This window comes from Egretta garzetta, unplaced genomic scaffold, assembly GCF_000687185.1.
Source record: "Egretta garzetta isolate BGI_Z169 unplaced genomic scaffold, ASM68718v1 scaffold213, whole genome shotgun sequence".
Classification (NCBI taxonomy): domain Eukaryota; kingdom Metazoa; phylum Chordata; class Aves; order Pelecaniformes; family Ardeidae; genus Egretta; species Egretta garzetta.
In genome coordinates, this window is record NW_009259242.1 from 994801 (window position 1) to 1016276 (window position 21476).

The window sequence follows — 21476 nt, forward strand, 5'->3', positions numbered from 1 at the left end:
CGCTGACAGATGCTGTCTCATCACGGAGTTACTCCCTGCTTTAGAGAGGATTCACCTTTCTACTTAAACAAAGCCATCAGTGAACACAGAACATTTAGTTTCCATTCTAAACTGTAATCTATTCAAGATCTTTTAGAAAGAGGGGGATAATAGGAATGCATCTTCTGATGCAAGCCTGAAAGAAAATAGTAGTTAACCAAACGGGTGTCAGGTGCACAGAACTTCTGAAAATTGGCGTATTTCCGCAAGACCACGCCTCGTATCAGAAAAAAGTCTTAACCTCTGGAAATAGCAGTGTCTTTTTTACTTTCTCAACTAGATTATTCTCAGTGTAATGATACAAATTCACTATTTTTATTTGCTTTCCCAAAAACCCAGATGTGTCAGCTTCCATTTCTAGAGAAAATAGATAACCCAAGTTCTGCATTGACTTTGGACCGTTGTATACGGAAAGACTGAAAACCAAGTTAAAGCATGACACAAGTCAATACCATGATTGGAAATGCAAAGTAATAGCGTAATGGCATTTGTTTCATTAATGCTTTCAGTCTGTCCGCTTTGTTGGCTTTCCCTTTTGTGTGTGGATGTACATAATCCAGTCTGCTAGGAAGATTGCTTTAGAAAGGTCATGAGTTATTGCTTTTGACCTTGTTTGCAGGGAACATGTAAATAAATTATTGGAAGAACGGGAGTAAATAAGGTTTATTTTATTTTAATCATTTGGCTTCTGCTGCTAGACATAGATTGCCTAATCACAGTTGTGAATGCATGTAAATTTTCTCTCCTTTGCGTTTTCAGTCTTTAAAGTTGCTATCAATTGCCATTTCAAACAGAGAAAAAGTAAACCTTGATAGGTGAATTAGTCCATGTGACGCAGAGGGTTTCAGAGAAGATTAAGTAGGCAGACACTCGTCTCGAGCTCTGCCCCTTTGGTTTTTTTTTAAGTTAGTAGCAGAAATTGTCCTGCACGTAACCTTTATCCAGCCGAACTGGAAACCTCCGGCATATTTTGGTTGCTTTTGTCATTGTCTTTGCTGCTGAAGAATGTCCTTACTCTCACCAGGAGATGAAGACGAACCAGAGCGTTTTGATGGTCTTTCTCTCTTATACTGGTATGCTTAACCATTGGGTTCTGACGGCACTTTTCTAGTCTGTAATTGGGAAAAGTACAGTAAAGATAATTTAAAAGCTGTAGCCATTTTCAGCTTCTTTTTTATTTTCATAAGCAGCCAGAGTTTATCGTGTAGATTTTTGTTAAAGTGTCAAGTAGTATCTCTTTTGTGAGGGAAGGGTATTATTCTTCCATTGATAAAGCTAGATAAATATTTGTTTGTGGACACAAATGACTAATAATTCCTCAGGAATGCAGTTCAGAAGAATATCTGGAGCCATATGTTCTGATAAGTCTCTAGCAGTTATAAAGCTGTGGAACTTCCTTGTTTAAGCTCGTAAAAAGTAACAGAAAAAATGTATCAAGGATTTCATTTTAATTGCCCTTGCTAGAACATGTACACAAAATTGTACGCGCTTAGTCTGCTGGCGTCTAGTCTACTAGACTTCAGTTGGAGTGTCTAGTTTAGTATTTTTTTCAATAATTTCAGTGTAACAAATCTCTAGTGTGCATTTCATAGAGTCTTGCTTGTTTATTTCAGCTGTTGCCTCACATCTTTTCTTCTCTGTGTGCTAAAAGCTTCCTTACGAGTATTTTTGCTTGACTTCTTGAGGAATGAGCAGTGACATCTGGTTATTAAATTTGCATCTTTTTCTGCAAATTATTTTTTGTTACTTCTGCCAATTGGTTTAGAAACCTATTTCCTTATTTATACTGTTGAGCATATTTCTACTGGTTTTGAGGAAGTATTCAAACATTTAATGAATATTAAATAACAATAACATGAAAGAAATGTTGGATGGGCGCTAAATCCAAGTCTTTATGTAGTGAAACTGCAAAAGCCATGTGTGTTTTAGTAGAACTGTGACAAGCAGCTTGACTTGAAGATCCGTCTCTTAAGTTATACGGGAGAAAAACACCGAAAGCCAGCAAGATGTGGAGTTTGAAGATCCTTGTCTTTACTTTGTGTGTGATATTTTAAACTTCATGTGTTGGAGGGATTTTGTCATTAGAGTATAAACACAGTTGAATGGCTTGTAAAGGGTGTCTGTTCAAAGTGCCAGTCCTTCCTGATTGTAGATGGCAACAAAATTGTGATAATTTCACTGGTTTAGAGATGCCTTACTCCTCTCCATTGTGAATAATTAGTTTGTATGTTGTCTGCATCCTCTTCCTCAGGATCCATTTTTTGTTAGTTAGGATCAATTTTGAAAGCACTGCCTGTTACTTCTGGAAATGTAGATCCTTTCCTGTTAAGTGATCTGTGCCTAGATTTGATCATATTTTATCATCATTTTATGTAGTAGTATATAAATAGGTGTTACCATTTCTGGTGAACTCTGTTTTCCTTTGGAAAGCTTTCGAATTAAAATCTGAGATTTGATCTTGTAAGACTTCACAAAAGTAAACTTCTCTACGAGGTTGAAACAGCATTTGCTCTTCCTTTTTTGTTTTAATAAAAATCTGCAGTGTGAAAACTGCTGAGAGCACAGCAGTGCAAGAAACAGAGCAGTAGTGGCAAAAGGCAAGACAGAAAAAAAAAAGAATAATTGCTTATTTTAATGGTCAGTGTACCTTGTCTAAGTTTTCAAAGGTGGATACGAATCAGGACAGACCTGTAAAGAACACGACTAGGATGTTTTCTTTCAGCTTCAAAACAATTTAAATTCGTGGGACGATTGAAGTGACAGTACTACGTAGTAATGCAAAATACTCTGCTGTTGTCATATAGAAGTAGTTGATGAAAAAGTTTTGTTAGCGAAATAGCAGGCTTAAGGATTTATTCTTCCTTTCAGACTGATTAAGTAAAAGCAGTTTGGTTCACTTTTAGCCTTACGAAGTCTGCCTTATGCTCTGTCACGTAGTAGCAAGGTCACGTGCGGTCTTGTCAGCGGCCAAATACACTAACTGGGTTTCGTCAGTTCTTTTCAGCCTATAAAGCAAATACTGCAAGAAATACTGATGTGAAAATTATACAATGTTTGAAGCATAGGCTTCCTGTTTGTTTCTCAAGGTCACTTATTAGGTCTGTTCTTACGGTCAGCCTTTTGCAAAGGCTAATTTTGCAAATACTTGGGAATTTGAGGTTGTGGAACAAATTGCCGCTTTTCAGAGCAAGTGCTTATCCCTTGCTAAAAAACTCATCCAGTTTGCTTATACCAAGGGGTGTTCTTTAGAAGCTGGATCTCTTGCCTGGTGCTAGAACTGAGGAACATTTGGACCTTCTGGATTTCTCTCTTCCCTCTGGCACGGCACCTTTAAAGGACTCTGGCTTTTGCAGAAATACCCAGGTTCCGGCATGGAGTTCAGGCTGTGCGCTGGATTTGATTGCGTGGGAGGATTTGGGTCACTATGTCCTCCACTTTGATCTTCTTTTCCCTCCTGCTAATCAATTCTAGTTGTTCCATTTCACTTTAACATCATGCTCTAGAAAAATGCAACTTGCTGTCTAATATAGAACAATATGTAGGTCAAAGCAGAAAATCCTAAGGGGTGCTTCTGCTTTTTTCTAGAAGGGAACTGGTGAGTGTTCTCCAAAAATGGTATGGTGGGAGGACAAAAGAGCTATATACAACTTGGATTTTTCTATAATAATTCATCTAAATGAAAATAAAAATGGTAAAGGATAATTGGATTTATAGGAGTTCTTAACACTTTGCATTCTCAGAGCAGTGTCCTGGTCATGTTTCCAATAGAACCGTAAATTCAGGTTTCAAAACTCTAATTTTACTTTGTATCTTTACTTAATTCTTTACCATTATCAACTGCCTCCAAAATACTCATCTGCCTTTAGACAATTTCTAGTGCCATCCTGGTATCTTGTCTTGGGGTGGGAGGGTACGCAGGGGAGAAGGCAATTTGGAAATAGGCCTTTTTTAAAAACAGAGAAAGAAAACAATGTTGAGTGAAGAAATGAGAGGCTATAGGGAAAAGATTATGTTCATAAATAAGCACAAGGTTATATGTTAGCTATCCTAGAAAATATTTTTGTATGTACTGTCTTAGCTGTGGTTTTGGTTTGATATTCATTACCTGATCTAAGACATTATGATGTGTTTTTCATGCCTAAATGCTAAGCTGGACCAGGTTGTAGGATTTTGTTTCTATTTAATTCTACATATACTTTATTTTACCTTACCCTCTTATATTTGTTATGAGATTGATTTTTCACTGGAGGGAAGGGGTGGCACGGAGGTATCAATATGAAGTTGTCAGTTTACAGAAAACTGGTTTTGGTTTGTATTAGAGTTAAAAATACAGTTGCTGCAATTTCTTCTGTATTAGCATAGTTCTACATACATTTCTGTAATTAGGGATTTAATGACTTTTGTTTTATTCCTTAGGACTATTATGGGCCCTCATGGAATCAATCGAGCTGTTCACCGCATTTCTTTTTCTGATTGTCAAAATGGATTAGGTAATCAGATTGCACATTCTGTTGATTCAGAGTAAACCAAATCTGAAAGCACCTGGTGAGCTTTTCCAGTTCACACTGTCATCAGTAGAAGTGTAATTTATCTGTCTTTTATGGATTTGACTGTAAATCAATTCAGCACAGTAGGTGGAATAACCAATTTCTTGCTTGTTTCTTTTGTTTGTTCTGCAGGAGTTAAAATTATTGGAGGTTATCGGGCACAAACAGCAGAAGACTATGGGATATTCATAAAGAGAATTCTACCCGGAGGGGTTGCTGCTGTAGATAGTAAGTAATTTAAAAAATTTTCTTTCAAACATGCTGGATATAAAAAGCTGTCAGAAGAAGTCATCTTTATTTTACTTTGTGGATAAGGATATTTGAAATAGCATGGTTTAGTCAGGATTCATGATGTTCTGACTTACTTTAAGGTAGAGAAATAAAGCTTGGACCCTGCATGGGAAAAGATTTTAATACTCTTACTTCTTCAAATTGTGTTCCAATCTAGATATGGCTGGTGTGAAAGCAACTGGCCATCTTTCAGAACTGCTAAATAAGGCTGAGATGCTGAATGTGTTTTAATGCCTAAGGGATAAGAGTGGTGTTTCCTTTACAGAACCAGTATTTTTAATAAGTTCCAGTAATTATTTTCTTACTTTTTAAACATTTTTTTAAGGGGTGCTTTAGATGTTCTGCATGGAATGAACCGATTATACTAGGTAGAGTTTGCAATAATAAAGTTACGGAACATAGTTTTGTCCTAGGTCTGCATATGGGACTTTTTGAGATTCCATCTGGTCTTGTGCAGAATGATCATTTAAAATAACCTAAATCTACTTCAAAAGTAATAGTTCCTAAACTTCATATTTGCAGAAAGTTAAAAATAGAATTGATGGTAAAAAATCTTTTAGATATCTTTATTAATGTATAAAACCTTAATGTATTTATACATGGTAACTTACACATATGTTAAGAGCGAAATTCAACTGAAAGTTAATTCCACAGTTGTGAAATGTAAATTCCAGTCCCACAAATATTTGTGCTATGTGTAAATAATAGAAACAGCTAAATAGAATTTATTTTCAGTGGCTATTCTGTGATTAATAAGACTGATTGATAGTTATTAGTCTTATGACAATAGCCTAGCTTAATTAGGATCAGAACCTAATCTACTACAAGTCAGAAGTTTGTTTATTGCATTAGATCACATAAAATTGAAAGAAAAAGCTCTGGTTTATTACCATGGTGTAATATGTTCACCATTTTCTTGTTGATTCATGTGTTACTGTTGATTTCATTACCAGGCCGTTTGCTCACTGGCGACCTAATTTTGGATGTCAATGGAGAAAACTTAATTGGAGTAACTAATGAAAGGTATGTTTGTACTGATTACTACATGTTTATTAGAGTTTGGAATATTATATGGGGGTTTTTTGGACACTGTCAACCACTTTAAAAGAGCACAGCCCCACTGCAGTCATATTGAGCTGTTAAAATATTTTTTATAACTATCTACTGGTTCAGTACCAGTGAATCTAAATGATGCAGCTAACCAGTATCATTGTAATGTGACAACAACGGAGAAATTGTTTGGAAAAATCTGTAGAATTTGTTGGGTGGTTTCTGTAGCTGGATCACCAGAGATCTCACAGCTTAGTGTTGGTGACGTAGATTTAAAATTCGAAGAAAAATGACAGTATATATTGCTGAGGGAAATTCTGAGCAATGAGGCATACCTGAGCGGTAGTTTTCCTCTGGTGTAGGCTATTAATCCTGAAGGACGTCCAGGAAGGCAGTAGGATGGAGCGAGGAGCTTCCGCTCAGTTCTCCAATGCTTAAGTGGGGTTGCACTGCTCGCAAGCTTTTTTCCCGGTGTCTGGCAGTCAAAATTATTATCTACATTAAGAATTTGTTCATTTTCCTGCTCTTCTAGAATTACTCACTGTGTGATTTTTGACAGCACCCCAGTATATTTATTTGGTTATTTTTCCCTCCCTTCCAGGGCTGTTGACATCTTGCGAACAGCATCAGCATCTAATCACATGTCTCTGCTCGTTGCCAGAGATGAAGAAGCAAAGTAAGAGAAAAGTAAAACATTGTTTTAACCTCAAAACTAATAAAAAGCCAACACTATATCTAAGGTTGGGTGGGCGGGCTTGCATGTATTTTTCTATCAGATTAGTTTTAATCACAAAATTGTACCACATGCCATGTTTTTCTGTGTAGTATTTGATACCAATTCATTCTGAGACTATCTGCATCAATTAAAGTAGCAAGCTCAGGCCAATTTCAGTTAATGAAGAGGCTTGAAGTGTTATGTTACCAGCTAATACCATTAAAAACTATGTGATAAGTTTTTAAATACTTCTCACATTTTAAAATAGTAAAAAATGAGGCCTATGTTAGATCAACAGTACCACAGAACTGTATGATTTAAGCTGGTCTTTCCTTCTGAACAAAGACAGATTTAGTTATTGTTTCCCCTCAGAAGTTTGCTTTTCAATCTTTAATGAGCTTTGAATTAGTTTAGATAAGTAGGTTAAACTGTTCACTGCAGCAGGTAGTCCGAAATACAGGCATTATAAGGACATTTATGTTAAACATTGCTTTAATCTTGCTGTCTAAAGTTAAGCATATAAACCAGTATTGAGAGAGAATCATCAGAAATGCTATCATCCAGGTCTGTACTCCCTTTTGACTTAAATCTGTGGAGGAGACGGCTGTTGTGTAACTATATTTGATAATCATTGCAAGAGTATCTGCTGTTATTTCCCTTTCCTGGGATGTTCCACTTACAGAGTAATCTCTCCATAAGGGAATCTTTTCTTAATTCCTTTAGCCTTTTGTCCGATTTAAGCTTCCTTTTTCTGCTCCTTTTAAAAAATTTTTTATTTGACAGACATTTAAATCACATTGTAGCCTCTGATCTCTCCTTTTTTCAGACTGTCTAGATATATGTGAGGTCCACTCTTAATCTGCTTTTATCTAAAGCATACTGACCTAGTTCCTCTAAACTACTTGAATAATTAAAATCCATCGGTCCTTTTCCCGTTCTGGCGGTGTGCCCAATGGCCTGTGCAGAATTTGCCACTGCATACAGTCCCTCACTCAGGCACCTGTGAATTAATTTCTTGTGACTGTACATTCCTGTGCTAAAAGATTGTTTGAGTTACACTCAGCTGTGTTTGTGTATGTTCTCTGGGTCTGGCATTAGTTCAATAAACTTTGTCATTTTTTAAAAAAATAATGCATCCAGCAGATTTCAACAACCCTCTGCAGTCACTGGAATTACTTGGGAATTGCGTTCCCTGCAAACAGTTAATTTATGTTCTCCCTCTCTAATTCTATAATATTAATTTGCTGATGTTTCTGTCTTACGTAATTCTAGATTATTTATATTTTTAATCTGTTATCACTGAGGTAATCAGAGCTCAGATTATAAACAATTTTTAAATTACGCTGCATTCAGTTTTTGTTTTCTCTTCAACACATGTAATACAGGATGCACAACTTTGCCACTTTTTTGCCAGTTTGTTAGAATATGATTGGTTTCTGCAAAGAACTTCTACTTTTATTTTTTATTATTATTTTTTCAACAGCACACCTGACCAAGAATTGCCATTTATTTCATCAGTTGGGGCTTTTTAAAAAAGATAATATCATGAAAAAGATAAGCAAAGCCCAAGCACGTACAATATTTAATATATATTTATCCCAGATTAAATAGACTGCAGATTTCTGAGAAAGCTAAATAGTGGTTAAGAATTTGCATCTGTTTTACTCATTCTTGAATAATTAATAAATATTTCTTCTGTCCTCTAAAATGAGGTGCCACAGCATTGTTTGCCAGTCTCTTCTGCGTTCTTGTTCAGTATAACTGAACTAAAATCATTCTTTGAGTATGGTATTATCTGATTCCTTACGATATAAATAACTTAGAATCACAGAACTTGTTCTGGACTGGAGTAATACCACTGTCTTGTCTGTAGTTGACTTGAATTACAAGTTTTTTATGTTTGGAAGTCCAGGCTAAAGAGAGGTAATAATTAAGATTTTCTAACAGTAGTCCATTTCACTCATAGTCTATTGCTATGCCATCTTTATCCTTCTGTATTACATTATCTTCTTCTTGCCTCTTCCGAGCATTTGACAAGGCTTTCCTCTTTCAGTGGAGGCTGAGCTTCCTTCTTTGAGGAAGGTTAATGATGCAGTAAAAACAGAGGCAGGTTTCAAAAGGTGCATTTAAACTACTGCCAAATCCTGATGGAGAACATTTTTTTATTGCCACAGGAAAGAATTTCTTGACCTGATGGATAAGTACGGCTCTCACAGTGACACTAGCTCTGCAAGAAGCAGTCCAACACAACTATTAGCTGGTGAGAGATTGCTTCCTAGCCTGACTGTAAGACAGCAGTCATACTTGGTGGAGTAGAAGCTAGCACTTAAAACTCTTCTTATTTGGGGGGAAGATATATTGGAGAAAGTGACTGAAAGTCAGGCAAAACACATGTGTTTACATGGACTTCAATATTTAGTTTGTAGTCTAAACATGTAACTTGAGCAGTTTGTGTGTCTGTTTCCCCAACTCTTAAAATAAATATACTATCACCTACTTTCAGCAATGTTAATGAATAATGTGAAAAGTATTTGGTATTTGTAGATTAAATGTACCATAAGATTTCAAAGTACTAATAAAAATTTGAGCTAGAGTACCATAAATTCTAATCCTCGTAGAATTGTTGCCTAATTAGGATGCCTTTATATCGCATGAGCAATTCATAGAATCATAGAATGTTTTGGGTTGGAAGGGACCCCTAGAGGTCATCTAGTCCAACCCCCCCAATTATTCAGTTGAGATTATTTTTACACACAGTTTGAAAAAAAATCATCACTTGCTATGTTTTAAAGAGTTATTCCTGGAACCCTGGGTGGCTCACAATTCTTAGTTGTGTAGACTTAAGCTTTCTTTTGGTTTTGTGCTTGCTTATAGTTTGTCTGTTTTCTAATATGAAAATAGCCCCACTGAACTTACTTACATGAGTTGAAACTTTGTGCATTTTCCCAAATATGGGATTTATTTCTTTTTTCATTGTTTCTTTTCTTTAAGCAAAATCTGTAGACAGCCCTTCTTCTGGATCATCCTCAAGGTCACAGAGTCCTCAGTTGAATCCAAAGGATAATATCACGACCATCAGCAGAAATAATTCTGTCCCAGCGCTACCCCCAAAGCTTGCAAAGTAATTTCCAAAACTGACTGTAACTCTTCCGTGTGAGCTGTAGAAAATGGTGTATTTGGCTGCTGAGAAAAACTTCATGTTGAGCACTAAGTGTTCAACTTTTTCTGGTTTTTTTTTTTTTAAATCCTGTAAAGTTATAATGCCATTGATATCACAAACTTTTCCATTTTAATAAGGTTTTTTTCTTATTTAGTTATTGTTTACATGGTGGAAGCAGATCAGATTGACTTTTGATCTTAGCGTCTCCTAATGAATTAATTAGCATCTGGTTTATGTGTACCTAGGTGCTCTCATAAGCCTTGGATATATATATAGTAGAGAGGAGCTTTTATTCTTGTCCAATAACAGATATGTTCTTTCTGTATTTGCCCAAAGTAACAACTGAAGTTGATGATTTTTGTAGGAAGCAGGCAGTGTAATGTTTGAACACTGAGATTAAATGTCCAGTATTTCTATTTGTTGCTGTAATACGTATTTGTGAAATAAGTAAGATAAATATACTATATGACTTCAGTCTTTATTGAGTATCTAGTTCTGTGAAGTAATTATACTTTTCTTTTTTCCTCTTGTAGGGATAGTGCATTTCAGATTATCTCTGTTTGCAAAGGAACAAGCCTAGGTTTGAATATTGTAGGAGGAATTAACAGAAATGAAGGGCCTTTGGTATATATCCAAGAAATTATCCCTGGTGGTGACTGTCATAAGGTAAAGACCTTTTTTCCCTCCCTTCACCTTCAGTCCTCCAGTATTTTTGCCTTCAGTTAGTACCTACTTCAGTATTTTATACACAGTTATATTTTAAATACAAATTTTGTTTGTGTTTCTGCGTGCTTTCTCTTTAAACAGAATTATCTCATTGCACCATAGCATGGTTACATGGTAATGAAAACTATTCATGAGTTCATTTGAGGTAAATAAAGATCTTATTCTCCCATTTATGTATGAGAAAGTAAGAAACCAACTTCCTCAAGACATTGCATGATGCAAGGTAAATCAGCATGTATGGGACAGAGCTACAGATTGCATCTCTTTTTCTTGGCCATTCAAAAAATCATTTTTCCCTTGGACTTAATTTAGATGAATCCTTGCAGTCTGAAAGCGTTGTGTAGGCAAATTAGAATAAAGAATACTCTGATGGTGCAGACTAATAAATGTATGAATCGGTACTGATTACTGTTTTCATTTATAACAAATGCACTATGTAAATCAGGAGGGTTTGTCAGTTTTTAAAAAAAAAATAAATAAAAGAACTGTCAGGTTCAAGTATACGAATCTTCTTATCCAAATGTCTCCTCTTGCATCCGGAATTATGGTTATTTTGATGTGTAGATAACCAGTTGTTGCCTCTTGCCATGCAAGAGGGTGTGAGTTAATTTAACAAGCAATGAGTTTTGCCCCAAAACAGTCTATAACTATTTGCAACTAAATTTTTGTTAATCCCAAAATGCCGAGATGGAAGGAAAAAATGCAACGTGTTTCCAGGACTTCTTTTAGTAGATAAATGGTAATCGTTCTTTTGTTTTCTCCTATTTTGTTGTGGCTTCTAAAACATTTTTCTCATTGTAAACATATAATTTAAAACCTATCATACATAATCGATATGACTGAGACATTAATTTGCATTGCATTCTAATATTAACAATATTAGAGGTAATTCCCAATCTGGGTTGTCCTGTTTGAGAAACCGAAGTAGCAAGCATATTTTAAATCTCTGCCACATGAGGGCAGCATTGAAATGGCTATCTTTAAATAGGCTGGATGCAAGCGAAATACATCTACAACTTCTTTCCTTCATCAAAACCAAAACACTAAGTGACAAAAAAATATAGCAAAGTGCTATCATAGGTTTGAAATAATACAGGTAAAATGATGGCATGTGGGTATTAAATACATACAATTATACAGTCTTGAAAAGGTATTTTACTTATTTGCTATGTATCTTGTTCTGTACACAGTTTGTTTCACGTGGTCAGATTGGTTCTGTGATTAATTTCTTAAGAGCTGATGAACACAGACATGTTACGTGTAATTTAGTTTGTGTTACATTAGACAAATGTCATAACTAACTCTGTTACCATAGGTGAATTACATGAATTTTTAGTTAAATTCCTGAGACCTCTTTTAAAATGTGAGTAAAGAAAGCTTTATCTTAGTGTGAAATTTGGCCTAGCATGTTTAAAGTCTTGTCTTACAGTCTCTGAGACAGAAGTGTGATATGTTCCTGCGTTGGTAGAAAGTTTGCGATGAATTCAACAGAAGCACAAAGTAGACAATATTATTTCTATCGTGGTTTTAACTGGTGAATTCCTAATAGACTAATCTGGTTTTCTCATTAATATGGCCTGAAGAGTCCCATGTATAGCCAAGAATATTTGGGTTTGAAATACAAATGAATCCAGCTCACACCTGAATTAATTAGTAAAGAAGCTTCCTGTAGTCAGATGGCTTAGTACTCCTTGCTGGAAAAATTACTATTTCTGGTTTGTTTGTTTGTGGTTTTTTAACAGAAATATATATCTGGGTCCAAGTTTCTTCTTTACACAATATCTGAGATCTGTCCTGTCCGATGAAGCTTTTATAATGACTGCTATCATGGTGATTAAATAATTGTTTGATCTGCTGTTTATTTCTGGAAGATCGTTAGGCAAAATATATAGCCATTCTTGATATTTCTTGTCTTAACAGATCCAGAGGAGTATGTTAAAGTGCTGTGATTATACAGATCTTTCTATAGTGCTAGCAATTAATACAAAATTTATGGGTTTGGTTTTTTATTTGTTATTTCAGGATGGACGATTGAAGCCTGGAGATCAACTTGTATCCATAAACAAAGAGTCAATGATTGGTGTCTCCTATGAAGAGGCAAAAAGTATAATCAACAGAACAAATCTGAGGTATCTGTTACTCTCAAACACCTAACCCTCCAAAATTATTTATTACACAATATTTATGATCAGACTGTAAAATGTCATGTGTACTTAGAGGAAATGCAAGGGATATTAATTTTTTTAAAAAATACTCAATTGCAATATTATTTTGTAGAAAAAGATTCAAATGCACCTTTTAGACCTGTAAAATTATGATACTTTCATTCCTTTCAGAGCAAAAAAAAACCCTCCAAACCCACACTATGTGCCTTTTTTAATGATGGGGAATAGAACATCCTTTTAGAAAAATAAATAAATAAAATCACACAGTGTTTGGGAAAATGTACTTTTTGCAAGAGTAGTATGTAATCTTATGAATGGTATAGCATATAATATGTTGAAACTTTTTTAATTTTAATTTTAGGTTTGAAAGTTTTTGGGAAATAGCTTTTATCAGACAAAAAAATATTCCCAGTTATTCAGAGAATCTGCAACGTCCTTCCAGTCTCTTAACGTCTTCTGTAGCACATGGAGAGCAACAGGCTGCAGTATTTAGTCCTCTTGCATCTCCTAATGGGAAGCTTGTTTCAATGTCCACTCCAAATGCTGTGAGTATACTTATTACTCCTGTTAGTATAAAGTGAGCAAATGGTTGGTTTTCCTAATTTTATTGGAATTCCAGTATAGGGATATTTTAATTTAGTTTCCATTCTAATAAGAAAATGTCTGGCTCTTTTTCCTGCACCATATTAATTCTTTGGAATAGCAAGACTTTTCCAGAAGACATGATGTGTAACAGTAGAGTAAACCACACTGAAGTTATAGAAGAGATAAAGTACCCTGTGTTTACTACATATGTGTGAGTACAGTACAGTCTCACAAGTTACACTTCCTCCATGATGATGAGATTTTTGCTTAAAAATCAGAGTCCTAGAACAATGTGGGTTTTCCCTCTTTCTTTCAGCTAAGCAACAATTGTTGTTTTAATTCATACAGCTCACCATTGGTGTACAGTAATGTTGACACTAAGAAAGATTTTAAAACTATTCTCTCAATTTAAAAAAAAAAAAAAGCATTTTCAATTTATCACATTTTTAGAACTAAATAAAGTATTGTCTTTGAACAAGGAAGAATAAAATGTTCCATGTCAAACAAAGTCGAAACAGTGATTCTCAATTGTTCCTATGTTTGTACTTAAAATTCTTGCCCCTTTATCTTTCCTGTTAAAGATAGAAACATTGAAACAGGTTGCCTAGAGAGGCTGTGCTGTCTTCATCTAAGATACTCAAAACCTAACTAAGGTTTTGATAAGGCCCTGGTCTAAGGTTTTTTTTATTGGCATTCCTTGTCACCACACCACCACCCATGCCTTCTATTTTCCCCTAGGGTTGTTTTAGTCTATCCAGCCCTTTTTCTCCCCCTGGTCTTCCCTCCTCTCCCTCTCTTTTACATTAATGTGTGTTTCTAGTTTGGCTTGTGATCTGCTTTAGAAATTATATTTCATGACGTTCGATTTTTTTTTTTCCCCATAGATGGAAACTGGAGTCAAGATGGGAGAGCATTCTCCAATTGCTTCTCTAGACAGCAGTCCTACTGATGTGTCTGCCACTGGTAAATGCTGATTTAATTCCTTGCCACCCTTTTTCCTCAATAACTGTTATACAGAAAATAGTACCTAGTAAGACTCAATAGTCTTTAAAAAGAAGAATATTGCACTATTTTTGTAGTACTAAAAAAGAGACTGAGATCAATGGATTGTTTAGTGGCTTCTGTGAAATATAACTTACATTATGTTTAACAAACAGCTGAAACCAAACAAAAATGAGTGATCACAACATTTGCTATACAGCAGTAATGATAATAGACTCAGTAGAAACCAGATAATGAAGACTCACATATAGATCAAGATTAGGTTGCCATGGAAACTGTGCTTTCTTGATTCGATGAAATTCTGTGGATGTATACTGCTTGCACTTTTTTCTTTTTTTTTTTTAAATCAGAGCAGCATATTGGAAGGGTAGAAATAACACGCAGACCTCTTTTAGCAGTTTTTCAATTAATAACAAATAGAATATATGTGTGTATATTTGAGAGTCATGACATTCAGACAAAGATAATAGTCACTTTGATCATAGCTCTAAATATATATTTTGAAAACAACACTAGGGAAAAATAGAAGTTGTAGAATTTGGTCAGAACCAAATGTGAACTGAACAATTGTAATTCCTTTGGGAAACAAATATGTATTGTATTTACAAACAGTGAAAATGCAGTAGTCTGACGTGCTCATGAGGGTGTCAATTGACACAGTAATATAAATGATTCTGTTCTGTATTTCTATATGAAGACCAGAACTTCTTTTTCTTCAGGCAGTAGTAAGTAAGCATAACCTGTGCTTCTCAACCTGATGTCTAATATACTGAGAAGAGGAAGGACAAACATACAGGATCTGATTCATTCTAGATGTTGCTCCACTGATGTTATTTAAATTGTACCTCCATTTATTATGGCCTATATTAGATATCCTCATTTTAAATGTAACGGTCTCCATATTGCAAATCTGACCGGTTGGCTTCCTTCCTTGAAGGGTGAGCTGAGTGAATGTGAACTTTTGAAACTGGAAAGGTTGTAGTGTTGAATACACCTGGAGTTTAATGATCACACTTCTTTTTTTTCATATTGATCATGAAAAACGCCACAGCTAAATCAAATGAACAAGACAAAAGGCTATTTTTTAATATATTCAGAATGTAAGACTCTTGTTTAATATAATGCAATACACAGGAGCTTCACTGTTGCTTAAAGAGACCAAGGAGGCCACAGTTTCTTAACATATCTGAAAAACGTAGCTAGTAGAGTGGAAAGCAGAAATACTTGCAGCTCCAGTTCTTACTGTTTCTTGTCTTTTTTCCTTTAGTCTTATTTAATAGCCCATCCCCAGTCAAAGCTGCCACTTGTCTCATGCTGCCCTTTTTCAAGGATAACCTTTCAAAGGTAACCTTGAAAAATTAAAGTAGCTCTTAGATTATTTTTTGTTCAAATGCTGTGAGGAAAATCAGCATAGGTTTGAGAAATTCTTGCACAAACTCATACATGAGGCTTTTTCATTCTGAGTTGAAAGGAAGGGTGCCAATTCAGCTGAGGTTCTAGCCCGCTGTCTTCAGAATTTAATATAGCATGTGAGAGGTGTTAGTGTCAGAGATTTTCAAGATGTTTTGGTTTATGCTTTTGGCATGTAAAGAGAATGTAAATTACTTTGAGCTTGGAAACAGATATGCTGTGAAACTAAAAAAAAAAAAAAAAGAATTCTATGTGATTCCTTCTGTTCCTTTAGAGAGAATCTTAAACTGCAAGATCCTTTAGTTTTCAAAAGCTGGTCTTGGATTCAGTACCTCTCTAGTCCATTAATGAAATAATGACTTAAGATCTATGTTATATTTATAAATAATGAACACAAGCAAGTATTCTATTTTCTTCTGCAAAAAACAAGTCAATGAATTTGTTCTATTTACACACATCTACGATCCAAAGAAACTGATAGCTAACTGCTCCTATTGCCTCCTGTCTGTGATCGAAGGCTTCCAAAGGTTGGTGCTTCTTGTGGTCTATGCGCAGGTGTGTCTGGAACACGACAAAGCTGTGACTGCATTTCTTGAGTTCCATTAAAACTAAGCACGTACACCAAAAAAAAAAAGCAATTATTCTGAAATCTTGCATATGGACTGCTTAGTACTGCTAACTGCTTTTCCCTTCCTCAGCTTAATCATTTGTGTATGTTGAAAATAAAATAGATGCACGATAAGTTATTAATGCAATCAGCTAAAATTATGCAAACTTGTTGTGTTTCTGACTATAAGGACTGGAGAGGAGGGGATGATGGCTTAATGGATGGTAGTTCTTGGAAAATAGTTCCGCCCCAGGAGGAGCCTGCCGGAATTCAGTCTAAGCTACCCCCACACAGCCCTTAGTTCGCAACAGGTCATTCCCTCTCTTTCCACAGTGTTTTCTAGACCACTAGACACGCTTTTGGGAGCTGTTGATTATGCTGAGGATGAGTCTTGAAGGTCTTTCTCAGAATTCACAAGTGTGTTCCCCATTCTGTTTCCAGAGTAACTGTGTATCTCTGAGAGAAGAGAAAATACCAGGAGTATAAGCCATATGCTTGATGAATTGCTCAAAGTTATTCCTGGTTTCTTTCTGCTAATTTGCTACTTGTCACTTTTTGATGTGAAAAAATACTTTAAGTGATCAATACCCACAGTTTTTGTTTATTACAATTATGTCCTTTAAAAAAAAGTCAATCTAAATATTAACATAAATATTAACATTTATTTGTGGCAAGTGGGTATTTAGCTGGCATCCATTTGATGAGCAGAGCAATAGTTACAATTGTATCATCATTTAATTTTAATTTTTTTCTTCTCAGTTGTTGCCCCCAGCCAGACTGATGATTATGAGCTGCAAGGAAGGAACTCTACTGTTCGTCTCAAAGCAGAAAAGCTGGAGAGGGTAAATACTTAGAATCTTTTGAGTTTTCCTTTCTCCCCCATCATGAAGCATGAAAAACATGTGGAGCATATTTCTAGGTTGACAAAATTTAAGGTATAAATTATACACCAAATTTTCTATTTGGATAGTTCTTTCAGGTGGCAGGCCAATATTTCATTTTATATATTGGGCAAATTACTGGTTTTGTTAATCTAATTACTGATTAACTCTTCTGGGAATCTGAACACCCCTCAGGATTTTTAAGGCAGTTATTAAGGACAAAGGGTTTTGCTTATTACACTCATCTGTATTCAAGGTTAAATAATATCTGAACATCTCTCAATTAGAAGGAAAAGTCACAGAGTATCTCTGGAATAAAAGTGTTGTCAGTGAGAGGGTACTATGATACAAAGGCTCTTTGAAGTAGAGCTCTTTAATTACTCCCCCATGTCCCTGCAGTCATTATCCCTAGTCCTTTCCTTTTTTTTTTTTCTCCAAAATAAGTTTTCTCCTTCCAGGCATTGAATTATCTTGGGATTCAGCCCACAGATGAGCAGCAGCAAGCCCTAAGGCAGCAGCTTCAGAAAGATTCTAAAGAAACAGTGTCTTTTGGAGGTAATAATTTGTTAATTACCATGGAAAAATAATGAAATGTAGGAATATAGAAATGATAGATAATAACCATTAATACGTTTTCTGTCAGTATTGGGTTGCTACTGCAAATAAAATGATACTTTGAGGCAAGAACCTCATGCTGCTGTATAAAAATAAGCTTGGAATTCTGAAACTAAGTAATTGGAAAGCAAATCACAAATGTATCTAATTAAGAGCAGCCTTGGATATAGAAAGAGATTTGCATGGAGACCATCATGATTCTTCTGCTAGTTAAACCTAATTCTGAAGGGAATGAATTGCTTCTGTTTGTTATGGCAATTTTGGTAGGTGACACTAACAATTTAAGAACATTTCTCGTAAACTGTGAGACATGAGCATTCTGATGCTAAAATTGATGGAAATTTCACTTGTCCTAAAGTTTACAAAAATCAGCATCAAACACTAGTATATGAAAAATAATTTCTTTTATTTAACCATCCAAAGAGACCTTATCAAGAAAAATACTGGATCTTCCATCAGATTTTATGTGATATGAACAAACTGACCTTCATATTTTCACTTCTCTGTCATACTGTAGCAGAATTTTTTAATATACATTCAAAATGAATGCATAATCTAAGCCATGTTGATTGAGAATGCTGTAGTGTTTGTATTTAAAACTTTCAACTTGGTCAACATAAATTTTACCAGGTCTCTGTCAGAGGTTTAAAGGACCTACAAAGGAAACTATGAGCTAGCATGAAATTTTTCCTTTTTCCTGCAGAGACACTGTGTCTTCTCTAGCAAGGTCAATTCATTGGGAAGGGCAGGTGTGCAGATTTCTTTTAATTTTTCACTGGGGTCTGCCAAACGTAGAGCATCTCTAACCAGGTACTTTGAAGGTGAACTTCACCTTTTGTTTTCTTTTCTGCTTCACAACTTTATTCAGGGATGTTTCATCCCCGAGACCTGGTTTGAACATTTTTATTCTTATTCTTACCAGCTTTACCAAATGCTTCTGTTCAGAAAGATGTGTCTGATTTTCATATTTTCCTTTAGAAAGCTTATGGTGGGCACACGCTGCATTTATAAAGGAGTAGCCATACACTGTGGTACTAGTAGTTGTGTTGCATCTGGTGATACTGCTACTAGACTGAATTTGTGGATCACAACAACAAAATCTAAACTGTTTTTTAGATTTCGTTGAAGTTTCAAGGAATCTGTTCTCTACGCAATTGAATGCAACAGATGATGGACAAAAATCTGTAACATTTGGGGTCAATGAAATTGCCAGCTTACTGGATTCACAGGTAAAATATGTGCCTGTACAGTGTTTAGCTGTTGGGAGGAGATTATTGAAGAGCTGCTTATATGTAAGATTACTCCAAATCTTGGGCAGATGTTTAGAACAGCTCTATATCATGGTGTTCTTTAAGATAACTGAGTTTCTGTGAAGCTTTTTAAAGCAACTTACTCTGCAGAAGGGAATTCACATAATTATGTTGTGATTTGTTGTAAGGACAACAGTGATTTACTGACGTTTCTTAATGGAATACGTACTGCTACTACCTGTGTGAGTGATAACCAATTATTGGGCCCTGTGACTTGAACTACTGCTACAGTGAAAATCACTTTATTCTAGAGGTGACTTCAGGAAAGAGCATTTGCAGCATAGGAATACTAAAATAAAATTACGGCTTATTTAAAATATTGAAGAAAACAGGGACTATTAGTGTTGTATTCTTGGTACTTTTAAAAATATTTTTATTAATCCTTTTTAACAGGAAAAATAATTGCTCCTTTGGAATACAAGTTGGTCAGAATTTTCTTAAACATTTTTAGTTTTTTTCAAAGCTTTAAATTATTTAAAATTAGATTGTCCTCTTATTATATTAACAAGACCTTTTAAAGATTGTGGAAGATACAGTTATCAATACATTCTAACCTTACAGTTTGTAACCTGTGATTCTTTGGAGGATGACATGGAAAGACTTAAGAAAGAAAGAAATGAAGCTTTAAAAGAAATGAGTAAATTAAAGGTAATACTTAGTTTTTATTTGCTTTAGATTATTCGAGAGACTGATTTCTTTTTGGGTGTATATAGCAATTTACTGGTTTTCTTTTGGATTTTATGTGCAATTTTTGATGACTAAATAAAAAGGCAGAGCAAACAGTCCTAATTTAGTTTGATGATTGTATGCTTACAATATATTTCTGGAGAAAGTGAATTTTATTTATTATACTGAATACTAACGCATTTTTTAATCTGATTCACAGAGAAATGAGACCAAGCAGACATTTCACAAAAGTGAATTTGGAAGAGTGACTGATTTGCATAGCAATTTTATTTAGAAATGTGTGATCAAGTAACCACAGTGTCTGAGCATATGCTAATACTTTTGAAATAAGTCAGAACTGGAGGATAAATTAATCTGTGTTCAAAATTAATACATATTTTCACAGACATTACAAAATACATAAGACCCAAAGCAGCAAATATATTTATTGCTTCTTCATACTCTATGTTACCACTACTCCTGTATTCTTTTTTCACAACCCAAAAGATAAAAAAATCTGGTTGTGTATTTAGCATACCTAACTCTTGTTCTTGGACAGGACTGGAAAATTGATCCTGGGATACAGGCAATTGTACAAATTGCCTTCTGGTCCAAAAAAAATGTTTTCTTCCTATAGATTACAAAAACAATGGGTTGACATGCCCAAAGACCTGTTCTTCAGTCTGTGCACAAACGTTTTTCTTCTGAAAACTTTGTACTGAAATGAAAGAATACGGTTTACATTGAACATTGAAGTCGTGAATAATTATCCTGAGTCCCTAAATTGCTGATGTCAAAAACTGGCTATGATCATTCTATAATTGCCTCATTTCATATACTCTTCCATTAACAATCTACAGTCAAATATTTGATGCTGAGTGAGAAATACCCTTGGTCTGACTCGGTATGAGAATCTTCATGCTTTTACAGCACTTTTTTTTTTTTTAACTTTGTTAGAACTTTTAACCTTCTGAAAGGCGTGTAATTACAGGCTTCTGGTCTAAGTAGGTGAATGAAAGAATGGTCGAACATACAATGCTGAAAATAACTTGATGTGAATATTAGGTTGTACAGCAATCTGTTAAAGCCACCAAAATGTCTTTATTCTGCTCATTTGTTAGGTGGCTGGGTAACAAGAGACTTAAAATGTGATTATGCAATGTTATTAACAGACATATGTTGTGGCCTAGAAACACAGTAGTTGTACAGAAGGCAATAAGTAAATTGATAGAAGTTAAGTATTGCTACCTGTAGTTTTGATAGAGCTAATTGGGTTTTAGGAATAAAAGCTCTTTCTCTTTCAGACCTCATTATTAATTATTTCTTCATTTTTTTCTTAACAGGAAAAGTTGTCTGAGTCTGTGAATTTACAGAAACAGTTAACAGAGGAGCTACAAATAGTCAAGCAAGTATGTTGAAGTTTCTTAAAAATATAATTACTCTCTTTTACCATTTTTTGTGGAAGGGAGAAAGGAGCACTTCCCTCTTGATGCTCATACAGACTATACTTTCACACTGATTTCAACACAAAGTGGTTCTTTTGTTACTACAAAGCTTTTGATTAGAATTGGAGAATAGTGATCCTTAAGTTTTTAGAGCAATAATAGAATCATAGAATCACTTTGGTTGGAAAAGACCTTTGAGATCATCGAGTCCAACCTTTAACCTAACCCTGCCATCCCACCACTAAACCATGTCCCTAAGCAC

At 35.0% G+C, this 21476-nt stretch overlaps 1 protein-coding gene across 1 annotated transcript in view; it reads left to right on the top strand.

Moving 5' to 3' along the window:
- Positions 1 to 1044: 1044 nt before the first annotated feature.
- STXBP4 (syntaxin binding protein 4) overlaps positions 1045 to 21476 on the top strand; it is a 66893-nt gene continuing 46461 nt past the window's right edge. The window contains exons 1-16 of the mRNA XM_035891636.1: positions 1045 to 1112; positions 4456 to 4529; positions 4719 to 4814; positions 5831 to 5900; positions 6529 to 6603; positions 8817 to 8902; positions 9634 to 9763; positions 10336 to 10468; positions 12551 to 12657; positions 13055 to 13238; positions 14163 to 14241; positions 17057 to 17139; positions 17637 to 17733; positions 18910 to 19022; positions 19665 to 19751; positions 21113 to 21178. Coding sequence (XP_035747529.1) covers positions 1045 to 1112; positions 4456 to 4529; positions 4719 to 4814; positions 5831 to 5900; positions 6529 to 6603; positions 8817 to 8902; positions 9634 to 9763; positions 10336 to 10468; positions 12551 to 12657; positions 13055 to 13238; positions 14163 to 14241; positions 17057 to 17139; positions 17637 to 17733; positions 18910 to 19022; positions 19665 to 19751; positions 21113 to 21178 — 1548 coding nt within the window. The remainder of the gene's footprint in view (positions 1113 to 4455; positions 4530 to 4718; positions 4815 to 5830; positions 5901 to 6528; positions 6604 to 8816; positions 8903 to 9633; positions 9764 to 10335; positions 10469 to 12550; positions 12658 to 13054; positions 13239 to 14162; positions 14242 to 17056; positions 17140 to 17636; positions 17734 to 18909; positions 19023 to 19664; positions 19752 to 21112; positions 21179 to 21476) is intronic.